This window comes from Seriola dumerili, unplaced genomic scaffold (assembly GCF_002260705.1).
Source record: "Seriola dumerili isolate Sdu_G_001 unplaced genomic scaffold, Sdu_1.0 BDQW01000050.1, whole genome shotgun sequence".
In the NCBI taxonomy this organism is placed as follows: Eukaryota; Metazoa; Chordata; class Actinopteri; order Carangiformes; family Carangidae; genus Seriola; species Seriola dumerili.
The window spans coordinates 3134769-3151883 of record NW_019174305.1 but is presented as its reverse complement, the minus strand read 5'-3'; the positions used below and the strand labels follow the sequence as shown (position 1 = coordinate 3151883).

General features: G+C 40.8%; 1 protein-coding gene across 2 annotated transcripts; it reads right to left on the bottom strand.

The window, feature by feature from the left end:
* Positions 1–598: 598 nt before the first annotated feature.
* On the bottom strand, positions 599–6687 carry LOC111217975 (transcription factor Sp6-like). 2 transcript variants are annotated; one of them, XM_022740048.1, is made up of 2 exons: positions 6602–6687; positions 599–2046 (listed from the first exon to the last, which is right to left on the bottom strand). In XM_022740048.1, exon 2 carries the CDS (start codon positions 1922–1924, stop codon positions 998–1000), a length of 927 nt encoding a protein of 308 aa, XP_022595769.1. In that variant the 5' UTR covers positions 1925–2046; positions 6602–6687; the 3' UTR covers positions 599–997. The 2 variants fall into 2 exon arrangements, 1 of the variants encoding a protein (XP_022595769.1); XR_002664970.1 differs by lacking the exon at positions 599–2046 and adding an exon at positions 5823–5907.
* Positions 6688–17115: the final 10428 nt, after the last annotated feature.

The window sequence follows — 17115 nt, the reverse complement described above, 5'->3', positions numbered from 1 at the left end:
GTCTTCAGCTGCTGTGACCAGTTCAGTCAGTGAGGATTTGTGAGTTTACCGTTTCACATCATTGGTAGCACTTAGTGATTCTTTGCATTGCTGTATTCCATCAGGTAACTTCAACACATGTTCACATTCTCCTACTGTATGATCATTCTCATTAATAAGTGTCATCTATTATATTATATTATATTATATTATATTATACTATATTATATTATATTATGTTATATTATGTTATATTATATTATATGATCAACATCACATTAGCATTCATCGTATAACATCACAGGACACTGCCATGGCACAGCATTCTTGTCTTGTTTGTACTTTCATTTCATTTTTGTACCATTTTCATTACTTAGATACCATCATACACACACCCAGTTCAGTGGTATGTACTGTCAAGTGTCCAAATGGCTACTGACCTGTAAAAAATTAGAAAATGCTGCATCATATTCCAGTGTCTCATCACAACTTGTGCAGTAGGCTACTCTCATACGGTGACAAAAGGAAAACATCACCACTGTCCGCTTTCTCTCTGTTCGAAGGGAACGCTGCCCTTGAAAATGGTTAAACTGTGTCGGAGGCAAAGACTGCCCCAACTCTTTTATAAACACATTTGATTGATGTCATTGTAAACAAAGTTAACAAGCCACCTTCAGTTGAACTTGAGCTCTAGCAGCAATGGAAGTCTGGCAACAAGCTGCAGCTTCAGCCGGCTGCCTCCTAAGCCACCTTTCACCTTTAGTAAACACAGAATAAAGTTTTATCCACAGAATCAGTAAAATTCATGTTTTTTTTTTCTGTGTTGTAACATTTAGTTTATCACTGGGTTAATTAACCCAGTTGATAAATTCACAGGACCGCAGACATGTACTTCCATCCAGCTTTCATCAGGAAAAGTTTGTCCAAACTTTTCTTCTTTTCTCTATCCTATCATAAAACTGTGACACCTCTGGGACGAAGAGGGGAACAGATGGTAAACCTTTGGTGAATGATGAAATTAGCTGGACTGCCCCGTCACACTGGAGACTGAGGGGTCTGTCTCACATTTCAGCTTCAGCGGTGGCTCTGCGCTGTCAGACGCAGACACGTTTGAGGACGACTGAGGAGGTGTGGTTGCATCGAAGCCCTTGTCCATCCTGCCGTCTCCGTTGACCCTCTCCTCGGCATGTCCTGGCGGGGACTCGTGTGTGCGCATGTGCTTGGCCAGGTGGTCGTTCCGCATAAAGACTCTGGGGCATAGTGCGCAGCTGAACTTCTTGGCCCCGGTGTGCGTCTGCAGGTGGCGTTGCAGTTCATCAGAGCGCGTGAATCTCTTGCCACAGAAGAGCCAGTTGCAGACAAACGGCCGGTCCCCGCTGTGCCATCGTAGGTGCGCCTTCAAATGGGAGGTTTTAGCATAGGCTTTGCCGCAGCCGGGGATGTGGCAGTTGTGCATGTGCTTCCTCCTGCTGTCGTCAGTGCTCTGGCCCAGCTGTTCAGCGTGGACGCAGTTAGGGCAGCGACACACGGCCTGGCCGGCACCTCTAGAAGAGGAGCGGCGCTGGGGCTTGGGCCGGGCTGAGACAGAGGTCTCCTGTGGTTCCTCCAGGGAGAACGGTTCTTGCTGCAACATTTCAGGGGCCAGTGGCTCCATCTTGAAGCCATCCTGGGGGAACAGGTGAGATGAATGTGAAGCTGGAGCATGTTGAGCTGGAGGCAGGGCGCACAGCTGTGGGTCAGAGCCGTAAGGCCCTAAAGAGGGCTGCAACCCCATGGAGCTCCCTGGACTCACTGAAGGCAAGCCTACACCCTGACCCGTCTGCAGGTCTATCCAGCTCCCCGGCTGGACATCTCTGTGGAGGTCCCACCAGGAGGGGATGTTCATGTCTTCTGAGCTGCCACTAGGTGGTGCTGTCCGTAACCAGGGCTCGTAAGGGTGGGCCATGTGAGCAGCTGGTGCAGGTGCAGGATTCTGGACGTGGTCAGCCACACACAGTGTTGTTCACTATCCTTTGGTTGAGGCTGAGAAGATTAGCACATGCTCAGTTGGTGATACATTGAAAAAACCTGCGGAAAGAAAGAACAGAAAATAGTTATCTCTTCAAATCTCTCTCATCTCTCTCTGTTAGATATCCTCAGTGACTTCACTGAAACAACATCTAACAACTTTGAAGTCTTGAGGTCATTTTTCTCAGTCTGAAAGGCTTTGAAGTTACTCAGCTCCTGGCCTAAATCCTCCTGTCTACAACATTTAAATAACCAACCCCGAGCACACCTCCTTCATCGCCATGGATACTGCAGTTCTCACGCTGCGTGGCCGTGGAGGCAGCAGAGAGGGGGAGACAGACGTGTCCAGGCAGAAGCCTGCCACATGCATCCGCTGCCAGGTACTTCCCATGGAGGACAGTCAAAGACAAGCGCAAAGAAAACAACATCATCGACTCCGTGCAGAGGCAGAGGAGCAGTGGGGGGAGATAAATGCTGGTGAGATGGGGGGAGGGCCGAGTGAGAGAGGGAGTGTTGACAGGAGAGCAGTTTGGTGAAGGAAGAAGTTCCAGGGAGGTATGGCTGCAGGCCAAAGTCTATTTGTACGTCTCTGAGGTTTGTGGAGATGAAACCTGGCAGACAGGAGAACCAGTTTTTTTATGAATCACACATGATTTACAACAACAGCCCTCCAGGCAAGTTACAAAAGGAGCCCCGTAAAACGCCCCGCCTCTTACACACTGGCGGCAGAAAGCATCAACAGTTGCAGACTGACGACATTCAGGAGCATGAGAATGGGAGTCCAACAATAACATAAGAACAATTGCTCTATTTATATAATTATGGGCACACGCTCTGTAACAGCATCCTGTCCCCAACACACTCCAGGTATTTTCACTTGTGCGCACTTCACCAGTTGGCCATCCCACGGGGGAGGAAGGGCTTGAGTTTCTAAAGGTGACACAAAGCTTGTTAACGCTCAATAAGTCTGTGGAAATTTTTTGACGAGAGGCTTCCAGCCTACCAGACTGGTGCTTGGCTCCAAACATGTCCTAGCCCCAAACAATCCTGTTGACTTCCACCACACCCCCATCCCCGAACGTCTACAATTATCTTTACAGCAGGAAACAGTAAACTAGTCTGAAGCTCGAGAGACTGGAATCTTAGTCTTGAGATCACTTGATGTGATGCCATATTTGACATAGCAAACTGCACAAGGTCGCCCAGAAACGAGAGGTCAAGTGTCAGGTATACATCCTGTCTGATACGTAGATCCATTAGAGGCGGGCAGAGTTTGCAGGTGGCTCAGCTCACAGGTTGTGTCACTGACGGTGAAGTAGATGGCAGTTTGTTAATACGGCAAACCAAGAGGGTTTAAGTGTCAAACCCACTCAGAGAGGCTTTCCAGTCGCAATGAAATCGTAAAGCAATTAGTTTGAAATTCTCTAATGAAAGGTCTGGTGTTAAAGGTCAAGCTGATTTATTTCATGTCGGCCTGGAGCCAGAACTACTGCTCTGTAATCTTTTGGGAATGTGACTCAGACGCACGGCAGAGTGGTCCCCCCCCCCCCCCCAACTCTGCTCGTACTGACACAACCGTAAACAAACCAGGACAGCAGCATCCTCTCCTGTTCGCTAAAGTGCTGGGAGCGCTTCGAGCTCCGAAGGGAAACAGCTGGCATAGAGGGGCCCCCTGGGGGGACGGCAACCTGGGAGGAGGAGGATGGTACAGAGCAATGACAGAGCACTGGTCATAAAACCTGCCCGACCAAGACCCGACAAAAAGCCCCCAGTTTACAAGTCTACAATCATGAAGATGCGCAAAGAAGGAGCGATGAGGAAGAAGGAACCCTATTTGTGATTTTTTAAATGACAACAGTACAATATGAATCCCAATATTTCCTAATATTTCCAAATTTGGAAAACCCACTAATTATTCTTTTCCGCCAGTGGCTGCCCCCTTTTCACAACTTCTAATCCGCTAGTTTATGTTTTCACATGAATATATTTTGAAGAGCATTTTCCAGTATAATTTCCAGGTCCATTTAAATCCTCAGTCTGTCCACCACAAGTCTCCCATCTCATCTTATCCCAGACATAGAGTAAGACAGTGATAACAGGCATGCTGACTGTCTGTGGACACTTTAAACAGACTAGTTTGGGTTAAATGGCATTTACAAGTAGTTTGTTTTAACCCGCTTGAAGTACAAGATGGAGTGGAGTGGAGCACATCAGTTCAGCAGGGGTCAGGTCGGTTGTCAGAAGAGTGAAACACGACGAGCTTCAAACACTCCTCTGTTAAAATCAAAACTTTCTGACCTTTGCTAAGTGCTATGATAAAGAGGAATGAAAGTGACTTTATATTTATAATGTGCTACAACTGGATTTAAACTACATTGTCATTTGCCCACCTGAGTGAAGGATTAAGTTTGTGACGTGCAGAGCTGGAAGGCTAATCTCTCTAAACGGTTTCTCTGCTCTTTAAGTCTAATTTGAGTGTGATCAAGTGCAGAGATAGGGTAGGTATGGATGACAGCTTTACATCCTCAGTGATTTAGGAATGTCTGTGAGATGCTGATTCAGACACAATTGCGTAAAGTGCCTCCTCCGCTGCATATTTTACTATAATTCATACAGCAGTTCTTGTGACAGCTGAGTGTTTTTTTATCATCCTCTTTCTTCAGAGTGGACAAAGTGCAAACATATATCTGTTTCAGATGTCATTTACAAAGTCGTCATTATCTACCGCTGTGCTTTAAGTCTGAATGCCGATTTTGACACTGACTTTTTTAGTGAAAATGCACAAAAACAGGCATCTTGTTCCTGACAGTGCTGACAGTCACACACTGTCCTGCAACGGAAACACCTCGAATACAATTTCATGTTTCAGTATTTATGTCTTAATGGTCAAAGACTTTAAATATCAACCATACAGACAGGATTTTATTCAAGGTGAGGTGTACAAAATCTGGCACCTGTTGTTTTGTATGCAAGTCAAAACATTTATTACTGTACTTTTATTAGTTCTTATAGTTCTATACTTTTATTGCTTTTTTTCATTTTATTTTACACTACACTTATTACTTTAAACTTCACTTCTGCAGCTATGAATATTGTCAAGATACATATATACACGGTGGAAGTTAAGTACATTTATGTGTGTTATGTGTGTGCACTGGAACTATGTACTGTAATTAGTACTATATATATACATATAACCCTAACCCACACACAAACACATACACACGCACACACACACACATAGACACACACACACACACACACACAGACACATAGACACACACACACACACACACACACACACACACAGATATATTTATTTATTTATTCATTTATTTATATAACTGGTACAGTCACTATTCAGATTAAAATTGTACATACAAAACGTGATCAGTTTACAAAATATGTATATTCATTGTTTTAGCTGAAACTAAGCTTGGTTGAGGTCACCTCAACCAATTACAGCGCTGAAGCACCATTTACATACTGTGAGTGCATTAGCTCTCTACTTTTATTAGTTCTTATAGTTCTATACTTTAATTGCTTATTTTCATTTTATTTTATTTTTTGACTAATTTGCTGACCTCATTTTGAATATTTCTTCTACCATTGCATATATACTGTGTATCTCAATAACAGCTGCGTATGAAATACTGATCACTCACCCCGGTTTAGATGTGGTATTTTTGAATGAAACCGTTCCTATACCACACACCTCATAGAAACTCTCGTCAAAACATATTCATTTAATGGACATTATCAAATCCTATGATGTGCGCTTTTTAATAACCGTGTACCATCAATGAATAATCAACCACTGAAACTACACTCTACCTGTGTATTTGCCTCTTATCTTCACTCTGGGAAATCTTTCATTACCCCCAGTTTTAGTAGGTATCACAGGGTCTCTGGGGTTTGTTCCTATAGGGAGCATGAAAAAGTTATAGTGGTCAGTGTAGTCAGTGTACTTCAAATAACCTATAATTCTCTAACAAGAAAAAAGAGGAGCAATAATGGCATTAGATCAGAAATCAAAATTAACTGCGATAACAAGCAGATTTTATTAATATTTCATAACAAATATGCAGGTGTGATTCCCCCCTAATTTGTTATCACTTTAAATGAAACATTATTTAAGCTAAGATTTTAAAATCTGAGTAATTGAAAGGCCACATCCCACTGAGACTGACCCTCCACACAAACAGCTCAGCAGAAAACTGCTAAACATAATCCTCACTTTGATGTTATTATACCAGAAAACCCTAGACATTATATTCATATATTCAATACATATCAAAAATTAAAGCTTTGCTTATAAAAAATGAATTACAATATTTAAAGGTTTACTTATTTTTTGTGATTTTTTTAAATATTTGACTCCAAGCTAAAGTAATTTTAATGAATATGTTGAATCTACTAAATGTTCTGTTTGTTTAGACTTGTTTTTAACTTGTTTTAAGCTGTAGGACGCGTCTACAATTGATAAATTATTGGGTAACCAAATATAGAGATTTGTGGTAATGTTAAAGATTTATGATCCAGATAACCTAATGTAAACTGATTCGGTAACACTGACAGTTGGTTGCAGTGATAGCAAATTAAAATCCTGACTTACCTGTTTGGCCTCGGAGCTGCTGCTGCTGTTATTTTCTTTTTGGAATAAATGAATTTAAACTTTGTCTCAGCTCAGCTCTACTGCTTCTTCCCTTCGTCGAAAAATGCCCAGAGAAAAATAATATCCTCATCATAATTCATCTGATTTTCTCTGTCGCAGACGGTCCAGGTGAGTGAGGCGCGCAGGTAAGCAGCATTGTGAGCAGTGACAGACTCTGTGATAGGCTTCGCGTCTTGAGTCTCTCCAGGCTCCGCCTCTGCTGCTGTGGATTCTCCCCCTTTGAAGATGCGCCCTCCGCGGCTGGAGGTGAGGAAACGGCCGACTGAGGGACAGCACGGGGATCAAAGCAACAGTAGTAGGCCCGTGTCAGAGCTGCCAGCAGTGCTGGAATATTACTAAGTTATATAAGTACTCAAGAACAGAAGGTCGATAAGTGGACCACAAAACCTGACGTACTTGTACTTTACTTCAGTGCTTCAGTTTTTGCCACTTCTGCTTCTGGTGCTCTGCACTTCAGAGGGAAATACTGTAGCTTCACCACATTGATTGTATAACCTGCCTGTTACTTTATACCAAGATCGTTCATACAAAACATATCATATAAACTTATTGCACTTATGGAAAAAACCAACCAAGAGTATAAAAATGGCTTCACCTCAGTCAGCTACAATAGCAAAATGCTATCTACACATTAATGTATCACCAATAATAGTCTGATAATAGGCCTATATACAACTCACAGGGTTCATTCTTTTGTAGCCTATTCTTCTAATTTCATACTTAAGTAACATTTTCAATGCAAGAGTTTTACTTGTAATGGGGCATTTTTACTGTGTGGTATTACTACGCCATTTTTTCCCAAACTGGGACCCATAGCCCCTCAAAAAAAGCTGTTGTTGTTTTAAAAGATTATTGCCAAAATTATAAATAATTCTTTCACCACTCCTATTTTCCCGTCTACAGTGCAGACGTGTGATTCTGGATGAGGTCTAACAACAACCACATTTCTGTAAAGTTTAAAATGAACAATAAAACAAAAAGATCCACAGAACAACATTTTAAATAGTGATGTAGATGTAAACAAAAGTGTGGCAGGGATCATGACGGAGCTCAGGAACTCTGCTGGACTCCGTGAGGACAGTGTTTCATTCTGTCAGGATGTACAGCCAGGTCTTTTATTTTATCAGTATGTACGGATAGATTCAGCAAATTCAGCAACTATTAGTTATAACAGCTTATGTGCATAACAGTTACTAACTTTGAAAATAATAGTTTGAAATAAAAATTATTTTCTCAAGGGTCACTTGCTAGCTTTTCCCACAGCTTTGCTGCACTCCACTCACTGAGGAAGACAAATTACACATTTTTGTGAAAGCACAGGTTCAGCTTTTCTTCTCCTTTTCCTCGTCGACACGAGGACATGATTTTTAGTCTGAAAACATATAACTTTAAACTTCATTTCTGCAGTGCCGTTCTTTCAAAAGTACAAACTGTTTCATCGTGATATCTTATGTCACACTTTGTCATAGTTATGGTGATGCACCAAATTAAGATACTTTTTTAACGCTGTACAGCGCTGGTGCAGGAACCTAATGGGTGTAGTGACTGCAGCCTGTGAATCAGATGGTTGAGACCTGGAAATCCTTTGATTGCGGACACTCCTGAGAGGTGGTTAAAACGCAGGCACAATACACAAATCTGAATATCTTACTTGGCAGAAAACAGTCACTTCAGTGTGCAACAGTTTATCATGATCATGATCTGGACCCTTCAGAGAAACAGCCTGTGTAGATCCCATGTGTGTAATATTACTGTTGATCTGCTATAAAAGGCTTCCACCAAATGTTGGATTTTTCACAGCTTGTGAATGTGTATCACACATTTAATAGTTTATAACATTATCTTCCTTTGAGGCTTTTTTTTTCTTTCTTTTTTTTTTTATTTTGCCTCCGCTCTGAGTTAATTCCTTTCCTGTTGCAGCATGTTGGTGGAGCAGCTTCAAATCAACTGACAAACACAGGCCACAGACAGGCCGGCGGGAAGTGACTTCCTACCCTCTCTGCTCCCTCTTTCTGAAGCGGCACTTTAGAAACACTGAGTTTGAACTGATTACAAGATGGTCATGTAATAGAACCACTGGGCGAACAGCAAATGTCGCCAAAAGTCCTGCTTCAGCACAGGGCTCGGTAGATTTATACACACCTCAGTTCACGAAAGAGTGAGCACGCTAATCAGGAAATGTCGTTTCCATGAGCACAAACTTGACCAGCAGTGTTTTACTCTGAAATACCTGCAAGGATTTCACACACAGAAAAATTTTAATCGAAACTTGTTGCCAGCAAAGTATAATTGAAATTTGTATAATTAGTATAATATGTCAGTGTTTCACATCTCTCAGTGTAACGTACTTGTGCACTTAGAGGAGATCAGGCCGCTGAATTGAAGACCACACACCACGTCTAAATGGTGTTTACCGACATTTTGAAATAGTCAAGCATATTTCCTCATGAATACAATGCAGCACAATCAGAGAGAGACTGCTTAATAACATTTAATTATGGTGCAATTTCAAGTAGGGGCTTACAAATTCTGCTAATGATTTAAATGTGTTTAGATAGCTTGTTCGACATTTTTTATTTCTGTCTCTGCTATCCTATCTTTTTTTCTGTATAAGAGTTTGTGCTGTGTGTACATGAAAATGTTTGTAGTTCTTTAAAACACTCGCAAAGTACTGACATTAACTCTTGTCATCAGTCCAGCCAAACCCTGTGAATTTCAGTGTGGTTAAAGAACTGATCCTGTTTATGACTGCAGTACATTTGACCTTTAAACACAATGTGCTAAGCTCAACCATGCACTGCTTTGGCACTTTATATAAAGACATAAATGCGCTATACAGCTTTTCCACAAATACAAAATGGTGCAGGGTGTGTGCTTTCAGATGTCAATCAAACTGCAATTTTGCCAACATTTGCCAACAGCCAAATTCAATTTTGAAAATAAATAAATACCAACAGAAGCATTTTTCCAAGAGTTTTGTGAGCTGCTGCTGCTGCTGGAACATCGCTGCACCATAAACTTTTTGTTTTCCTTTGAGTTTTTCCTGTTGGAAGCAACTAATCCTTTTTAATTGTGAGTTGCATTGCAGAGCAAGAGTATCAAATACAAATACAGCATACTTTTTTTTTTTTTTCTTTGCATTTTGCATTTTGTCATATGTGCAGTATGAATTTGTATGTAGTGTGCAACATAGACACATCATTAAAGGGCTGGAACAGGGCAAAAGCTTGATCTATTTGAAAAGGATTATTTAATGACTGAACTGAACAAGCATCATCAGCTCAGTGGAGGCAGAACATGAGAGGTTTATGAAGTGAGTGGACCATAAGTTACATTTTTTCTGCCTTAAACAAACAAGACATAACATGTTAATGAGTGAGCTTTAAAGGTACTAGTAGGTGGATTTCCCCAGTCTTTGTGCGAATCTAAGATAACCAGCTCCTGGAGCTATCTTTATATTTAACAGACAGACATGAGAGTGGTAGTAACCTATTTAACTCTTGACAAGAAAACATATTTCCCAAAATGCTCAACTGTTTCTGGTTAGAAATGGTTCTGACATGATATATTCCTGTAACTATTTCCCCATGTTCTACACACCCCATACATACCACATCACTACTTGTTAGTATCTATTGTATTTTTAATTACAGTAATTAGTCAGGAACAAGTTTTTGGAGCTTTTGTTTTGGTTTTCCCTAGAGGTTAAAATAGTTTACGCCAGAGATCAGTCTGAACTCTGGAGCTCACAGTTTGTGTGTGAGTTTTATTTCTGTGTGTACAACTTGGGATTTTTCTTAAAGGACATGTGTTTTGTATACAACATTTGCATCATATAAAGTTGGTTCTGATTCTGATTCACTGGCCTGTGACTGGTTTGACTTGCCTGTTGTCCCACGGGAACCATGCCGGTGTCCCAGACAAATCCTCCTGCCAACATGCCAGCCTCCACAGAGCTAGGCCAGCTAAAGCCTCACTTCCCCTCCAGCAGCAGAAAAAAATCCAAACAAAGTAAACAGTAAGCACCCAGTAGTCAGCTTCCTTATCCTTGTTAATTATTCAAAATCCCGAAGGAGAGACCAGCCCACAGTTGTCTTCTGAGTCACTTTTTTTTTTTTCTCATACAGGCACTCACTCACCATAACAGCCCCCCCCTCTCCTCCAGTCTCCCCTTTCAACTTCAAACCCAGTCATTTCTGCAAGCAGTGCTTTGATTGTACCAAACACCTGTATTTTTCGAGGAGAGACTTCCTTGCGAGCCCCCGCCTCCCATCTTTGATTGTTAAACAGCAGTGGCGCCGTCATTACTGTCTGAGCGACTGATGCCGCCCAGCTTCCCCTCCCATCTTCCACCTCTGCCTTTTAACCGGAACTTTAATTGCTCAGAGAAAATTTGGATTGCTTTATTTTATCTAATTTTCAAACCCCCCTTTTGTGTGTGTGTGTGTGTGTGTAGCTGGATTTATCAGGTGAAGTGGAGATGATCAAAGATTTCCTAACAGCCATGAACTGAGCACTAACTGAGAAATGTCCTCAGGTTTGTTATAACATGTGAGACGTTTTTTAAATTTACAGCATAAAGTTGGTTGTAGCCAGATGGACAAAGACACCCAACATTTTTTTCTAGCTTACCAGTAATCCCCCAGGAAGACAGACAGACAGACACGTACAAACAACACGCACACACACACACACACACACACACACACACACACACACACACACACACAGAGAGAGAGAGACACACACCTTTGCAGCAGTAATACCATGCTTTATTAGATGGCCTCTCCTGCCATCCTGTCTCCCCCCTCAGATTAATATCCTCTGGGCTTCTCACCAGCTGTTTCCGTCCCTTAACACCCCTCATCTTCCTCCAGCCGGCCCTCCGCTTCACATGGCAGGGCTTACAAACTGGGCCACAAAGCCTGCGTGGCTTTAAGAGAGGTTCTCAGCTTAGCACGGTGTGTGTGTGTGTGTGTGTGTGTGTGTGCACGCAGTGTTGCAGAATGGCAGCTCTCTTGTCCACGCATCTCAAAATATATCATGGTGCCGAGACACAGTGTTGATAAGTTGATGAAATCTTTGAACTTGTGTGGTTTACACCATCTTATTTGCACCCATTTGAAGAAGAACAGACCCTTACATACCTTAAGTCATTTTAAATTTTTGCTAAGGCTACCATTTTTGCTACCCTGGAACCAGAGCGCAAATTATACAATGACAGTGATGGGGGTCAACTTTTTCACCAGGGCAAAAGGGAACCCAGCAGAGTGCAGGCGTGTGCTTCAGTGAACTGAATTATTACAGTCCTTACAGTATCTTGCTTGTTTAACTATAGCTGTCAAATAAATATAGTGAAGTAGAAGGTACAATACTTCCTCTCACAAGGCATTTGGCTGACCAGTGGTGGAAATATGATCAGTCAATCAGTCAGTCAGTGACATTGGCCATTATAGGGCTGGCCCCTGCTGTTGTGGTCCAGCCAAAAAGGTCAAAGACTCAAACCACCATAGCCACACAAAAGACTATTAAAATGAACCAATGAACTCTATATTGATGACAAAATGTATCTCTGCGACACCTAATCCTCCATTTGCTTAAATTAGATCATATATGACATTTGTTAGCATTAGTTAGCTAAACTAACTTAAGCAAAAGTTAGAAACTAGCTAACGTTAGCGTCCATCCATAGATATTAGACACAGCTAATTCAGAAACTCAGAAGGTAAGAAAGTAAAGTGTTTTTTTTAGTCCTACCTACAGTGTCTGCGTAACATACGGGAGCAGAGACTTGAGGGCAGAGCCACTGATAGGTACGCACATGAGACATTCAGCTAATGTGGAGGTTAAGAAATGGTATGGTTCACTTTAGGAGTGTCTGAAATCATAGTACAAGATTCTAAGTGATCCAGGCATAAATGTAGGAAATATATTTTGATATATACAGTACAAATACAGGAAGGTGGGATATACGTATAAATGTTTCAACCCGCCTGAACTGTTGTTTTTACCTCTTTTTTTAGGGGGGGGGGGGGGTCCAAGTTTTAATCAGGGGGGTTAGACTCCCCCAATCTCAACCATAATTCGAATTCTGCCTGGAACTGATGTTTAAATATCAACAATATGAAGTTCATATAGTAGAAGCAAAAGCTCATCTTATTTTTGGCTTTATTTGACTGAACCTGTGGCCTAAATCATTTTTTATCACTTCATTATTCAGTGCAGCTGTTTGTTGTCAATTCTATTTGCTGTACAGATTTGATGTAAGGTTTGTTTTGTCACTCGCCTGTTTAGTTTCACTCTGTCTGTGCCCATGAGTATGTGTGTGTGTGTGTGTGTGTGTGTACTGTATATGTGCACAATCTCTCCTGGGTGTGTCTGCCTTTGGCTCAGGTGGGTGTTTACTTCTCTTGGTGTTTTTGCTGTTTGTGTGTAAGGCCAGACAGGATGTGCGATGCTTGTCAGCACACTTCAGGAGATGAAAGGACGGAGAGGGTGTGGAGGTAGCCGAGTGCTATTCAGGTAACAGGTTGTCTTCTAAGAAATCTCTCAAGAATTCAGGCCCTGTTGCCTTCCACGGTCCTTCTGAGCCATGAGGGAAACAACACTCACCACCAGGCTGCTTCAAGAAATAACTCAACACCTTCCACAAATCTGAGTGTAAGTGAGCACCAATAGGCTCCAGGTGCTCGATCTCAAAACACAGGCGTTAGTTAAACTTCTGGAGAAACGGGGTTGGTGCTGCTTGTTTCCTGTGCTCTCAGGTGTGACCTGTTATTAGACTACCTCCGCATAACTGATTGCGTCACCAAAACTTGAGAGATCCAGCGTGAGTCAGTTTTAAGAATGGGGCCTATGTACGCGCATATTAATGAGCAATAGTTGTTCACACCACGGCATTCATGGTCTGGAGGATGTGAATGACTAAGAATGTTGTCACTTGCTGCAATGCAGCTGGGCAGGTTTACGTTATTTGAGTGAGAACTGACAGCTGTCATGATGATCTGTTTTTAGCATAGGTTAAGTTATTCATTTGAGTCCATGCTGTCAACCTTTTGTTCAGTCTGTAAACAGAGAGCTGCATCGACAGTTTAAACAGCTGACCCAAATGACCTGGAGGAGCTGCTGGATGCTACTTGGGGGCAGCACAGCAAACTATAAACACAATGCTTGCACATTATCACCTTATAAAATTGGCATGGCAAACAAGTCATCAAAACAGTTGTCTATTTAGGCATCCAGCATCCATGGGGCAACATTGGCATTTATTTGGAGATGTGTTTCTGGCCACCTGATAAATGTAAGTCCAATGTTGCTCTCTTCTTTTCTCTGGTTTGGCTTGTACCATCTCCTGAATGAAATGCCAGCTCTTTGGCAGCTAAATTACATGCTGGTTGCTAACTTCAACTTTTGGTGCTTGGAAGGTACGGTGTGTTTATTATTGTGTTATCATGAAAAACAGCTGCACGATGCTGCTGGAAACGGGGCTGCTGAAAGTGAACCAAAACAGTAGCCTACAGTTGACGCCCATAAATCTGAAGCAGGTGAACTGAAGGGAACTACAGGCCTTCTACATGACATATGTACATTGTAGTTATTTGATCCATTTTTGATATAAAAAAATATTGATTTATGCAACTTTAATGCTTGCCATGTTATTTCTGCTGTTGACTTAACAACAACCTGCACCGGTGTGTCAACTTGCACTCTTGTCACTGTTTTTGTGGCCAATTTTCGTCACAGCTCTGATACAGGCGGATGAGGATTCCATTTTTCAAGCTCAGACCGGCTCTGTTGTTTTTCAAATCAGGCAAATGCTGGATCAATTTGAATTGCAGAAAAAAAAAAGGAAATGTAGTGATAGTGTAGTGATTATTTAAAAAATAATGATTGAAAAAACAACAGTGATGTAACCACAGACCTCACTGTGAGCTGTTTTCACTGGATCTACTTTTTTACTGAAGAAATAGTCCCTATAAAAAGTGTTATTATCTGGAGTAACACAGACATTACTTCTGGAAAAGACTTATTGGTCTTAGAGTTTATGATTTTTTTTTGTTTAATTTTTATGAATTCAATGCTATGAGCACCACAAATAAAATGCATCCACCCCCCTGCTGAAGGTGGAAATCTCAGGTATCTCAAAACCTGGACAAATCAAACCGAAACTATTTACATGGTTATATCACCAGTGGTATTTTAAAAAATAGTTATTTTTGTAATCTGTGTAAATTGACTGTTGGACTTATCTTGTCAATGCAAAGAGCAACTGGAGGATGTTTGGAAGCGTCTGTGTCTGGAAAAACCGAGCCTACAGACAGGAAGTGTCAGCGACATAATTCAGTGAAACACCAGTGATGGGAGACACCCACTTGATAAACCCACTGACACACAAGAATTTGCCCAACTTTAATTACACTGATTAGTCAACATGTGATCCAGAGTGCTGGTAAAATACAGTGGTGTGTTGTGTGGTTTTCACAGTGCCACAAACTGTGACCCTCTCAGTCTGCAAAATAAACATGAAGGCCTCTTAAAAACACATTTCTTTGCTGCTTGAAGTGCAAGTTTATTGAGGTGAAAAGTTCACTGAATTTTGATTTAATTCAATAAAACAGGTTTAGGAGTTAAATATCTGGTAATGAATGGTCAGAATGTTTATTGGTATGGCAAGGAATCGTACCATAACCTGAAATAGACCCGTGACCAGAGGTGATACAGTATGTCACTACAGTTTACTGTATTTAAGTATAATTTTGACATACCTGAATATTGTAATATGTAATGTTTGTTTTTATATTTCTACTCCATTACATTTCATAGAAACATAGTCTGCTTTTAACTCTCCACTACATTTGTTTTATAATTACAGTTTCCCTACCAGTCTTCCTCCAGCTGACCATGTACTTTATCATTTCAGCTGGCTCCTTAATTCAACAGAAGGACCTTCTAATGGACTTTTTGCTGATACTTTTGCTACTTTAACTAAGTAAAGGGTTTATACTCATTACCCTTTCTTTCTTTTTTTCTTTCTTTCTTTCTTTTTGAGAAAACAGATATAGTGTTTGATTCTTTCACAGCTTTTTCTTTTTTTAGAAAACATAAGTTGAAGAAAGATATAAAACAAAGGTATAAGCAAAAGTATGTGAATTAAGTGACTATAAAGAATATATAAAATTAGATTAATAAAAAATAAGTTAAAGAAAAACCTGTACAGTATTCTTTAAGTAGATTCCTGCACATGCCAACATATCAACAAATATGAACTAGAAGTTAAAGGGCCACTTGTTTTTCCATAAAGTTGGAGGATTCCCAACAGAAAGAATTTTTTAAAAGAAGAGTCAAAATTGAAGCAGCAGCATGGAGAGAGCTAGATGTGGTGTTGCAATGAAAAAATCTCATGTGGCCCAGAAGGCATTTTTTATGGAAGCGAGAGAATAAATTAAATTCATCCTCAGATTCATTTTTTTTGCCAGGTGAAAAAAAGTTTTACCAAAAAAAAGTATCCATTTGTGAATTTGTCCATCTTTTTCATTCATCTGTGAAAAGAAGTGAAAAAAAACTTCGGCTGGTGAAAAAGAAAAGTTCTGGCAGGATTTTACTGTGTTTGTTTTTGTAATACTGATTTCAGCCACAAGAGGCTAAACAGGATTAAAAGCAGTCATGTTTTCTTCCGGGTGTTTCTCAACGCACTCTAAACACAAGGTAGCCTACATGTATTGTGTATTAGCAAGTTATGTAACAGTCATGTCATTGTTTTGGCTAGAAATATAATGTCATTGACAAATGCTTCCTTACAGGAAGACTTTAGGGAGTCAGGTGAAATATAATAAAGAGCAGCAAACTCCACATATCAAGTATGTTTTAGTGGATGAATGGGTTAAATAAAGCTTTTTCATCCAGGAGACTGAGGGTTTATGTCCTGTTTTATTGTTTGACTTAGCTAAGTCACTATTTTCAGTTATTTTTATTAATTTTTATTTTATATCTGTCAGAAAGAGAGAGAGAGAGGGAGAGAGAGATAGAGCTGCTTTCTACATTCCTCAACTTGCTGATATTGAGTGATAATTGTTAATCATAGTCGGACTGGACATCGATAGCACTGGAGAAAACCAAGTGGGCTACAGCTGGTGGGCCATCAAAAAATCCATGAAGTGTTTACTGCCCCTGTCTGTCTTTTTGTCCTCTCTGTGCCTGTCATTCGGGGAGCACATTTGAGCCACGTTGAGCCTCTACACATGGTAGAAGTCTGCCTTCAAGGCTTACTGGTTTGTCCAGCTCACTGTTTAAGTCACACAGGCATGAAATCACGATTTAAAGTGAATCCGATAACCAGCAGACGTGGTGAAACAAATAATTGCTTTTAATTACACTTTTATCTCTATATGCAGTGAATTAGAAGGCATAATTTAAGAAAAGAGCTTTATTTATTGTTAACTAAGTTTGAGAAGCAA